The following is a 13,170-nucleotide window of genomic DNA, read 5'->3' as shown; positions in this document are numbered from 1 at the left end:
CAACAGCCAATAGTCCTACAGAGCACATAAAATGCATATTGCTTAATACCGTGATTTCTAATTCATATAAAGTAGCAGCCAACATCACATGCAAGATTCCAACAAGCACAATTTATATGTACTTTTACCTTCCGGAGGCTGAGGTAAACCTAGAGATACTATAGGAGATACTACAAGGTTTATAAGGATTATATTGCCTGATTGGCCAGACAGTTCCTTAGAGCAGGGGTCCCCAACCCCTGGTCCGCGGCCCACTACCGGTCCGCAGCCGTCTGACAGCCGGGCCGCGAGAGAACTGCCGGCAACGGCGACTCACTCAGACTTTTCAGAACGCTTGGCGGGCGGGGCTTTGCAGCGGTGCAGAGAGAGGAGAGAGACCGTGGTGAGAGACTATTACAACAAAGTATTTTTATGGTTCCAACAGTTTCCCCATATGACATGAGTCTATAGAAATCACGTTACTACGAAGTACATTCAACAGATGCTTTCATTACAACGAAGTGACCTTGAAATACTTGAACGAATCATCCACAGAGCAATTAGATCTGTAGTCGCAGCTCAGTTGTGCACGTTTGCACAACGATCCCCAAACAGAAACATTGTAAAAAAATCTCTCTTCGAACTTTCCTCGTACAGTTTTTTTTTTTTTTTAGCTGTTTTTGTTGTCTGTGGTTTTCATTGATTCCTTTTGCTTATTGCTTGTCAACATTTGAAAAACATCCATTGGAATTTAACTCATTGTCACCCTCCTATAGAAATGGCAGACACGAAAAAAAGATTGCAGTGTTAATGTTTGTGATGTGCAATCTGTTGGATTGGCAAATGTAAAGCATATGTTTTTGTTATATGCAAAAAAAGAAGAAAAATCTCAGATTGCAAACGTATGCGAACTGCTTAATAACTTTAATAATAATAGAAATGTTATGTAAACTGTGTATAAAACTGCCCCCCACCCCCCCCACCCCGACCGGTCCGTGGAAAAATTTGCATCTAATAAAGTGGTCCTTGCTGTCAAAAAGGTTGGGGACCACTGCCTTAGAGGACCTAGGAAACTGTAGCTCAAGGTTTGAGAAATCTGACCTTATTTGAGTTTTAACCCACATATCTATGGCTCTCTATGTGAAGGAAAACTTTCCAAAATTTGTTGAAAACTAACCCTTAACCAGCCTCCATGTTTGTCTTTATGTACTTGTTAATGTACTTATTCACTTGAAAGCATCAGCTAGAAGGCACCGTACTAATTTCCTTCATAGTTCTGAAAATCTCTTATATGTATCCTATTAACCTCCATTTGCTTATTCAATTCATTCAATCTTTCCTCACAGCTCATTCCCTGTTGTCCTAAAATTAGTTTAGTTACTTTTCCCTGGATTGTCTGTAGATCTTTTATATTCTTATTTATAATACAGATAGCAGAGCCATATTTGAGATGATGCCTCAATAGTAAATTTTAAAGTTTAAGAACATTTCTCAATTTCAATTAGACACATTATGCAATGTAACCTAACATTCTATTAATCTTCATAATAACTGCTGTATTTCACCTGGATGTGTGTTATCGTTTGGGTTCAATTTGAATTGATTATGATCTTGTTTAATATCCTTCATGGTTATTTTGGGCTGTATTTGGGTTTTTAATGTTGGACAATCCAAATGTAATGTTTATTTTCTGGTTCAGATAGTTTTCGTAACGTTAAAAATAAATCACCACTTACTGCAATACCATTATTGTCTTGGTATGTCAGGGTGTTGCTATGGAGGACAGCCGGGAGTACATGACATGTGTACTCTGTACCATTACAGCTCAAAAGGTCAGCATAATGTACTTCTTGTTATCTAAGATTGCAGATAAAAAATAAATCTGTCTGGTGGTATGTACTTCGCTTTTAAAATATGTCTAACAGTTTAAGGATTTGGTAAAAGACAGGACTGACGTTTCGATACAAAATTTTGGCTTTGTTTGAGAACATTTCCTCTACTGGTAACTGCTGTTAAAAACAAAGCCTGACTTATTGTTCTAAAAGCATAATAATTTAAACATTAATTAGTCCCCTATAAGCCCTTTCATATAGTATGCTTTCCATTGTGAAATCAGATCTAACATTTTTACTTATTTCACGCAAAACTTAATACGTAAATTAAATTTCACCTGCCACAAGTCTGAATTCTGTCCAGATCATCTGTAATGATTCAGTTCATGCTAGGTTTTCAGCTATTCCACTATTTTACTTAGCCACCAAAAGAAAAGTCAGTAGCCACAAAAGTGTGAATTTTCTTTAAAGCACTTTTACTTCTTAAAAAAAAAAAACAGATATGTTAATGTTGTATTATAAGAAATTTTAAGTGTTTGGAGAAAACTGTATCAAAAAGTCAATAAAGGCGCAGTTTAGATATAAATGATGGAACACAATGGAGAGATGCATTCAAGAGGGGAATAGAGAAAGTTTATTATCTAAACTTGCATCATTCAAAACATTGACACAACTTAGTTTTACAACTTTAATCAAGCTATTACAAAAATATATTAAGAATACAATAAGTATACATTATTTTAAACTGGGGCAACAGATTATCCAAAAATATCTAAAATTCTGTGCCTTTCCAGTTTCTAGGACTGTAAAACATTTTATCCAAAAACATTGAGTTAATTTAGATTTTCTTTATAAAAAGGTACAATGCTTCTGCACATGCATTGTATGAAGACACACAACTTGTCAATAACTTAAGTGTGATTAATAAACTTCACATTATGATAAGGGTTCAGAATATTTGCATTCTTTCTGTTTGGCTGAATTATTTTCAGTTGCTGAGTGCATTTCATTCTTGGTTTATGATAAGCTAGGATGGTACAATACAAAAAGTAATAAATTCAAACTCGCTATAAAAAATTCAAATGTTCATTGACGAAAAATAAAATTACTAACCCTATTGTGTTTTATTATGTAAGTTCTTCAATATTGGTAATGTTAATATCAACACAAATGGTCCATCTGGAGATAAATCCACTGTGATAGTGACCAAGCTTGGATCTGCACAAAGTATGTAATTAAGCAGCACTAAACAGTGCATCACTGTAGTACTGTAGTAGTAGTGCCAACAAATCTAGAATGCAAAGAAATGCTTTGATAAGGACAGCCCAGCATATCATGTCATAAGCCTGTTTGATTTTTCCACCTCTACATGCGACTAAATGAATGCTTTTGTTTAACTTGTTTTCTTGTGGAAACAAATCCAATAGATACTGTACATTACTACTTATTCATACAAAGAACACTAAATGCATGACACAACTAGCATGTATAGATTTGTTTTCTGGCCGTTTACACCTAACAGTACTGATAGAAAGAAAGACTGCTTTTTAGTTACAAGATGGAAAAATAAGAAAACCCACACAGAAAACTTCCTGTCGCCTACATATTGCTTTTGCATTCTTGCCATGTTAAACAAAGGCATTACTTTGTTTAAAGTGTTATCAACAAAAATAATTGTGTATTTCCTGAATGCTTTCATTTCACCACAAACCAACCTCCAATGAGTGAAAGAGAGTTTGTGAATTGAAGTGCCTGCAATAAATCAATGTAAACTTGTAAATTATTTCCACCCTGCAATACAAAGCTACTGGTGAGCACATTTTTAATGTGGAAAACCAACACCATGCTTGAAACAAACACATAACTCTGCAATGTGCATTTAATGCTACTTTTTCCAAAGACAAAAGCATTATGGACTGCTATGTAAATGTCTTGAACCTTATAATTAAGATCTATATGCACTTAATCACAACCTACTCCATCATTCTCTTCCTTATGAGGATAACAAACGAACAGTCATTAACTGACTTAAAAAGTAAACAAACAAATTAACCTAAATAAAAAGGATTTTCATCCTATTTGTGTAAAAATAAAATAATGTGAAATGCAATAATGTGCAAAAAAAGACCTTAGATGAGAAACAGCAACAAAACGTTTAATGCATGCAATAGGTACACTATGTTTATTTTTACATTCTGCAAATACAGTACAATAGTATTAGAAAGTGCCCAAGTTACAACTTCTGTACCTTTTACTTTACATTCTTACCAGCTTTAGATAATGGATGCAAACTATGTATCGTAACCCAATATTCACATGAAAATGTTTTTCATGTGCTTCAAAATTAAGCTATATTTTTAAGCTATCATTTTCAAAACTATATTCATTTATTGTCATTTAAGTAGGTTTTATTGATAGCTTCTGAATAATACTACACAAAGACACTTTAAAACTCTAAAGATTACATTTCAGTGAAGTTAAATTTGTAAGTAATTGACACAATGTAAGTTATGTACTGTAATATATTATTTTATTTATATGACATATGTAATATATTAAACACCTTATTAGCAAGTTTCCTTACAAAAGGTATAAACCTTTATAAAAAGTTGATCAACTAAAACAGGCTAAACAGAAAACACTTTTAGATGGTTTAAGACTTACACAATGAAGACTAAAGAAATCAGGAGATGAAATGTTTGGCTTTAGTACTGTACAATGTTTTTATGGCTACTGGGGTCCCTTAAGTCAATGCAATTTTTATCACCCAACATGGTTCTCTTCTAACATCGCAAATCACTTGCTTCTTAGGTACCCAATCACCTTGTGTTAGCAGATTAGAAACAATACTGCTTAATAATTAAAATCAGGTAAGAAAACATGGGTAATTTAGAAATGAAATAAAATAAATAAATAGACGATTGAAATTTTGCGATTTTTCTACTGGCAACAAAGTAACACTGATTTTGCTGTACACAAATTGCTTCATTTATATTGTTTTCTTGCATATTAGTTTCACTGGTAAATACAGTAAATTATCTATTAATGAGGAAGTTTGTAAAACGTATAAAAGTAATTTAAAACTGTATGTTTAACTGGTTAAAAATTTAAATACAGGCCCTAAGTAATGCAGGTTGTATATATATAATGTATATACATTTTAATTTCTGATTGCAAAAACATGACTAGAAACAAGACCCAAATAAAAATAGGGTAATTCAAGGATAATCAAACTAATTCAACAGCATATAAACTTCATTAACTGCCATCTCCACAGAAAGAAAGGTGTTATATTCTTGTAATCACTAGGCACCATACATAGGATAACTTGTGCTTTCTATATAAGTTAAATATTTGAAGGAAAAATGAAGCTATTGCATATTAAAGTGTTTCCTATTTTAAACAGCTAACACATGTTTATGGTAGTTATATCTTCTACCTCACCTACAGCTTGACAAGTTTAGGCATTCATTTGGACTACACAATCATACCATCAGCCAGCTTCCATATAGTTATTATTCCTACAATTGTTTACAGAATGACTGAAAACATGTCAAGTATGTCTAGACTGGGCAAGAATGCACTAGCTAATAGTGAAGAATTCGTAACTACCTAAAATTATTCATGTTTAGAGGATTTTGTTCTTTTCTTTTGTAAAACAGAAAAAATGCACACAGAGGTAATGTCTAACTTTTAAGGTCTAAAAAAACTGCTAAAGCAGCAATATTGCTGGTCAGAAGTAAACAACTGTTAACTTTGTCAAGCTGAAAAGCACACTTTAGGTCTAGGCATACATAAATGCCTTTTAAATGAGAGATCACTCTCAATATAAATGGTAGATTAATGTATTTTACCTATGAAAATGCAATTAACACAATATATAAACTAGCCTGTTAGGTACTTGAGGCTTATATTTCTAAGTGAAAGCAGTGAGAGTTTTAAGTTTGACCATTGGACTGGGGTAGCTGCCGAATTTTTGTAGGTACTTTTGAGGGGAAAGGTCTACTGTTAATGGCTAGCTGACATCTTCTTTCTCACTTGGGTAGTTACTGAAAGGTTAAGTACAAGTATCAAATCCATGGTACTTTGAAAAGCTGTTAGATTTAATCTTTATGAAGAGATACTTCAATAAAAAATAATAATGCAGCCCTGAAAGTTACCATAGTCAACACAACCTTCATCCACATATATTACTCTATCAACAGTTCCAAAATAACCATACTCCATTGAAACTAAAACATTTAGCATTTTTATGAAATACAACACTATCAAGTTACCTCCTAGACTATTATAATACTGAAAGAAAGCTGATGTCTTCGTATTTGTTGTAAGTTATAGTCCAAGTTAAAGCAACTGATCCAGAGAAAACTGATTATAACCACTGTATTCAAATATATTATTTACTGATCAGTGGACACACTAGTTTTCACATTTTTGATATAACATGAATGTTTTATGATGATTCAAGCAATGCATTGGCACTGTATGCAGTTTTTCTGCCTCACTGTTTTTGTATCTCAGTTCAAATTCTGTACTGGGCATAGACTACATGTTTTTGCCATGCTAACAGGGAGATTCTCTAGGGACTTCTGCATCCTGTCTTTAATCAAAGACACGCTGTTTTGGTATGTCAATTGATGATAATATATTTGAGCAATGTGACATTTGACTTGTGGGACCAAGAATTAGTTTTGCCTTCTGCCCATATATGCTGACATGTTCAGTAGCTCTCTGAACCTTTAAGCTGAACACAGCCATGAGTAAAAAAAAAAATCAGATACAGAATTGTTTGGAAAGATATACATAAATGAAAATATTTGGTGTTAGCTTTTACTTACAAGAATGTGTCCATAAGAATTTCAAAAGACAGCAGTAAATGGGACTCTGTCTTTAATTTAATGTTTTGTTTTTATTTTTTACATAATGTACTCTTACAGTACAGTTTACATTATACAAAGGGGTAGTGGGATTATTGTTTTCATCACATGTAAAGTGGATATGCATGCTTAAAAACATTTTGCCTTTTGCTGAAACACAAATGTCGGACCATTTTTCACCTTTAATATACAAAAATAGGTAACCTACATAATTTAACTGAAAAATAAATGGTGTCGATAAAAAAATAAGAGTTAAAAATGTTTAGTACTCAATGATTACAAAGTAAATCTGTTGATACGGTTTGTACAGTCTGCACTAAATCAGCACACTTAGAATTTACAGTTTTCTATACTTTTATTTACAGAAAGGTTCAAACTCATTTCAATTTTCATTGAATTACCTATACACTTTCCCATATGGTCTGGAGAAATTGAGCATGACTTTTTTTTATTTTGCAAAATATACATGGGTTTAGATACGTCCTTTAGTATAAAATTGCTTTCTATCTGGCTAATATATGCACAACTTTTACTTGTAAATTACTGTATATTCAGAACGATTATAACATTCAGGGAGTAGCCTGTTACTGCCATATATTTTTGTAGCTCCTTATTATAGCCTAAATCAGTACCTTTCTAAAACAAGTTATCTTATTTTACTTTTTTTTTTCTTTTGTTTTTTCGTTAGCTCTTTTTGGAATGATGAAATCGTGCATTATGTAACTAAGAAACATTTGGGGAAATTCTTGGGAAATAGCTAATTCTATTTAGGGCAAATCATAATAATGTAAGTTTACCTTTGAATTTAATTTTGTTATATTATACAAAAGTTGATAAAAACAGAGTTTTTCTTGAGTTCAGTCACAACAAAAGTGGAAATTTCAGTAAGGCTTTGTAGACTTCTCATATTCACTGTCTCCCAATCCAACCAATCAATGTACATGACATATGGCTTTACTCAGTTGCACACCCATGTCAATTAGAAAAATAATTATGCACGTTCCTTTGGCACAGGCCTATCTGGATGAATGCTTTTTATCTTTTGAAATACTTAATATAACAATGTATAAGAAGAATCTATTTACAAAACCATTACTATATAATTTTGAAATATAATTAAAATTTCCATCAACCTTTAATCTTGCAAAATATCTAAACAAAGATCTGATATATTTTAACCCTATTTGGAAACATTTGCTATTAAGTATCTCTATACAGCTGTTATAAACATTTCTAAAATATTTTTATGTTGAAGTAGAAAACAAGGAACAGACCACTAATCATATGCTGTATGTAATGCGTTATTCATTATTAAGCTTTAGTGTATTTTAGAAAGTGTACTTGCATTTTTAACAATAAGTTAATGGAAACTGTTTAAGTACACTTTCTAAGTCTTTAGTCTGAAGCTAAATGGTGTTCCATATGAAACAAAATTGTCTGATAGCTGTAACGTGACTAACTTTCACAAATGTCTTTGAGAAGTAAGAATGCAATACTTCATGCAAATATAAACCTGGTTTACAGCCAGCTGCACAATCTATGGGTGACAAAAACACAGCTACACTGGTATAAACCTTATTTGTATGTTATTAGATTGATTGGACACACACCAGACCCTGACTTTTTGCTCAGAGCATACTACATTTGGAAACTGGAACAATGTAGCATGGAAGTAATTCAATGTAATGAAAAGAAATTTATTAAAGTTCTCTATCTTTCCAAACCAGGGATTAGCAGTGGTCAACTGGCATTTGCAAACTTACGATGGTGCTTGCTGAAAAAGAAAAATTTTTTTTGATAACCTTCAATGCAGCCCTCATGCCAGCCTTACTTTACATGGACAAATACTATTGGAGGGCTCATTGTGTGTTCCAAATTAACTGTCTGAAGGCAATTCAAGGCATCATCTTTCTTGATCACTGATGGAATAAGACTAACATATTCGTTTCCAGCAACCAAGGATAGAACAGAATATCTGATAGACATGCTTATCATAGTTGCCATAAAACCTCTGGGACTGCAGTACAACATATAGCGTCATCCTACTAGCAGCACTAGAGTGACATTTAATTTTTCAAAAACAACATAATTTTAGAAAACAAGTACATCATGAGAATCCAAAGCCATCTTTTTATTATTACATTATTTTAAGTTGTGCATGTGCTTATTGTGGTGTGTTTACGACATTCACTTTCTAACATTGCAATACTTATGCAATTAACCTACTATCATAAAAATAATAAAATTAGGAGGGAAATTCTTGAGGTACTATAGAGCTAATACCCACAGCAGAATCTGAAATATAATGAGTATGTTAAAAAATATTTCAGAATAGTTTCATGATCCATCCATCCATCCATTATCCAATCCGCTATATACTAACACAGGGGCACAGGGGTCTGCTGGAGCCAATCCCAGCCAACATAGGGCACAAGGCAGGAACAAACCCCGGGCAGGGCGCCAGCCCACCGCAGGGCACGGGCACACACACACACCAAGCACACACTAGGGACAATTTAGGATCGCCAATGCACCTAACCGGCATGTCTTTGGATGGTGGGAGGAAACCGGAGCACCCGGAGGAAACCCACGTAGACACGGGGAGAACATGCAAACTCCATGCAGGGAGGACCCGGGAAGTGAACCCAGGTCTCCTTACTGAGAGGCTGCAGTGCTACCACTGCTCCATGATATTACATATATTGATTTTAAAATCATTATATAATGAGAACTGCCAATCTCTTGTATTGTATATGGAAAAAAAATGCTCTTGCAATGTGTGGTAAACAGATCAATGCAACTGGTTTATATTATAGTCATTCAGTCATTTAAAGACTCACCCCACTGAAATAACTAACACATGAGTGGTCCCATCATGAATTGTTTAACTTTTAGAGACCTAGAAGGGTTTGACATAACTTAAGAGTTGTGGGTTTTTGTGCTTTTAATTTGTTTCAGAAGAAAATACTGTACATCTGCACATGGAACTTGTTATGTTACTCACTTTTTACTTTTACTCATAGTAAAACCGATGTTGCATAAAAAAATATACTTGCTTCTTTCTAATTGTGTGGTTGTTTTTAGTTGTAAAACAAAAAAAAAAAATCTGCATGACATGCTCTAATATCATTACATACATAATTTTTCAGTTTTGATGCAGATGGGGCAATATTACCTGAGCAATCTTTACGATTTGAAAAGTACTGATGTCTCCAGAAGGATATAGCTGATCTCTCTCTGCACTGAAGACGATTTAGTTGTTCAGCCAGGCCACCCCTACAATAATAAAATTTGAATTAATTCAGCATATTGTATATACATGTTCAACAGAAAATATCAAATATGAAATTCAAGCTTGAACAATTTACATTTAAAAAGGTATAAGCTTTATTTTACTTTTTATCAATTAGCTCTTACTGTAATGTTCCTATAATGAAATATTCAACTAAACTTTCATTTACACTAGGAATATTCATTCACGTTTTTGTTTTGAGGTTATGAGCTTCCAAAGTGCATGCCTCAATAATTTTATATGCTAGCATCCTAATGTCTGAGTAGTGCAATTTTGAAAATAATTCTGAAATTTAAAGTGTTTTATTGAGGCAAAAACAAATTTATTTTATACAGAGTCTTTCGAATATGAATGCCATCCTGAAAAGTTTATGTAATTATTATTGTATATCTTTTTACAGCAATTGGAGCATTTCAGGACAAATAATGATAATTTGTTCTGTTTTACCAGCTGTATATTTAATATGAAGAACATTCTTCGGTGCTTATAAATGCTTTTAGAAACATCACAATGAACAGATCAAATACCCAAATTCCAGTCATGCAAAGAAAAACACACATTTTGACAGAGGCAAACGTTATTCAGGTGTGTTTTTACATTATAAACATCAGGCAATGATGAGTTGTCTCATCTAACAGGACCTACACTAGCAGGAAAGGTCTTTATGACAGGGTTTACAACAGTGGGAACGCAAGTGTGGGAGGATCTCTTCCCACATACCTCCTCAGAGGCACCAATCCCTCACGGAAGGCAGCGCCTTCACTGTCAGAATGCATTACTGATGACAGCTGCAGCTCTGCTGATAATTACATGAAAACGTTTACCTTTACTTTAACCCTGTTCTTGTCAAGACAAGATTAGAATTCTCAAGAATTTACTGGTTGTACCTTGTATGATTTGTGTGAGCAAAAGTAATTACTGCTATTCGGTTATCCATAGTATAAACAGTGAAAAATGTTATGAAATTAATTCTCATGTGAAAACAGTCATTTTAAAAAGCTGTTGGATCAAAGTAAATATTTTAGAACACTGAATTAAAATTAATATATTAAAACTGCTAAATTTTCATTCGCATTCAAGTGACTACAGCTAAGAAAAAAATCATAAAATTTTATTTGTCCACACTGTTCACGGAACTGTATCTAAAGTGAAAACAGGAACTTTTAAGGCTTAACAGAATCTAACAGAATTGGAAATAAATATGATATTTTAAAACCAAGTAAATTTTCATTTGCATCCATGGGAATGTTACTAGGAAAAACTTACATTGTTTTCACCTCACACCTCAAAACAGAATCTGGAACAATAATACTACTTAAAACACCAGTCAAAGGGTTACACAAAGTATTTGGAATTTTCAATACTTAAACGCCTTCCTATTTGCCCTCTTTTTGTTTTTACAGTTTTAAAGAAGGATAGCTTTGTTAGCTATTAATATAGCAAAAGGCGACTTCAACGATTATGATGAGGTGCAATATTGCCAGGTGGCTGAATAGCAAAAGATAACAGTAATTAAAAGGAGGGGCAAACTCACTTGTATATGGTAATATCAGCATGAAAAAGATAAAAGAAAAGCAAAGAGAAACAGTGCAAAAATACATATGATCCAGCAATGTCATGAAAAGATTGTGTAGTTTGTACTACAAGAAGAAATAGCAAAGGAAGGAGGAAATAACTGAAAATAAGTTATCATAATAAGTTATAGGTTTGTAGGATAGAACAAAACCTATTTACTGTTTATAAGCCATTCGTAACAACAGCTAATACCCTTTGTGCATCTTTTGGTGTGAAAAGCATTATCATTCTTCTGATAAACAGAGTATTGAAAGAGGAACTGAAATGCAATTTTTTTACCATGTACCCTATAAATAGTAAGCAGCAGTCCAAGAAACTCCACAGCTTCTAATGTTTGGTAATACAGTAAGTTGGGCAATTTCCATTCCTTACATTATGCAGGTCTACTAATTTAATAAAAGGTCCAGTTCAAAGAGTTTAATAAGCCACTTTCCTCAACAATAACATGTATCCTATAATGTGATATTTCTTTCAAACTCATGGGTGCCTCATTATATCTGAAACAACAATCTCATGAAAATGTCTGCATTCTCATCATAAACACATTCTCTTCAGTCCACAATGTTAAAATGATGTCAATTTGAACAATGATATTCCTATATAGAAAGTGCCTCTAGTCTGGTAAAAGCAGCTTATAGAATTTAAAATTTTTACTTTCTAGTTTTTCTCTACATGTATTGATGCTGACTTTGCATTATTATTTCAGTTTTGAATGATCTATGTATGATTTACCCCATCCATCCATATTTCATATACTAATAAAACAGAAAACTCACTATCTCAGCCATACATTATGTAAACAGCAATAAATACCAGGATAGGTTCCAACTCCCCCATGACACTGAATTGGATTAAGCAAGAATGAGAATGTTATGTTTCGTTGGATAAATATTGTAATAAAAATAATTTATGAATTCTCTCTCTCTGAAATGCAACAGCAAGCAAGTTTCTTGATGTTTCTCCACAGGGTAGTTAGCAGTATGGGAAGACCTCAGAACAAAACTGCTGCTTTTTAAGATTAAGAGGATGTGGTCAAGTTGACCGTAGAAGGAAGTTAACATGAACCGACACCTCTTACAGGAGGTGTACAATGCACAGATAATTGGGAGAAGACAAAGTCAGAATATGCTGGAGGGATTACATCTCTGATATGTCCTAGAAATGTCTGGGTATTAACTATGAAAGGCTAGAAAAAGTTGCTGGATATAGGAGGTGCATGTTAGCCTAAATTATTGCTACTATTACCCCCACCAAGGAAAGTGTAAAGAAAATGTTAATGAATGATGATGATGACGACTCATTTATAAAAATTGAGATATCATTAAAAATGCTTTTTGAAAACAACCATTATAAAAGGTTTGTAGTACTTTATGTACAGAATATAAACGACAGTATTCTGAATTTAAATTAACTTCAAAATTCAGCAAATACTAGAATTCTTGTCAATGTAATATATTCTATTGACATTTTTCCAGATATTTTTAGGTTGGTTACTGCTTTTAAACAGGAGTACATTTAATGAAGTCTGTAACTATTATTTGTCAAATACAGAAGAAAAAAAAAGCAGCTAAAATGAGAAATTCATAACCAGATATACTCATTTTGTCTTTCATAA

The 13,170-nt window shown here is 33.1% G+C and overlaps 1 protein-coding gene across 3 annotated transcripts in view; it reads right to left on the bottom strand.

Moving 5' to 3' along the window:
- spidr (scaffold protein involved in DNA repair) overlaps positions 1–13,170 on the bottom strand; it is a 389,881-nt gene that overhangs the window by 229,027 nt on the left and 147,684 nt on the right. For all 3 annotated transcript variants that reach the window (XM_028803494.2, XM_051929096.1, XM_028803495.2), the window contains exon 7: positions 9,864–9,964. In XM_028803494.2, coding sequence (XP_028659327.1) covers positions 9,864–9,964 — 101 coding nt within the window. The remainder of the gene's footprint in view (positions 1–9,863; positions 9,965–13,170) is intronic.

The sequence above is a fragment of the Erpetoichthys calabaricus genome, chromosome 6 (assembly GCF_900747795.2).
Source record: "Erpetoichthys calabaricus chromosome 6, fErpCal1.3, whole genome shotgun sequence".
Classification (NCBI taxonomy): Eukaryota; Metazoa; Chordata; class Cladistia; order Polypteriformes; family Polypteridae; genus Erpetoichthys; species Erpetoichthys calabaricus.
Note: the sequence above shows the minus strand (reverse complement) of the source record. Positions and strands in the feature narration are given on the sequence as shown.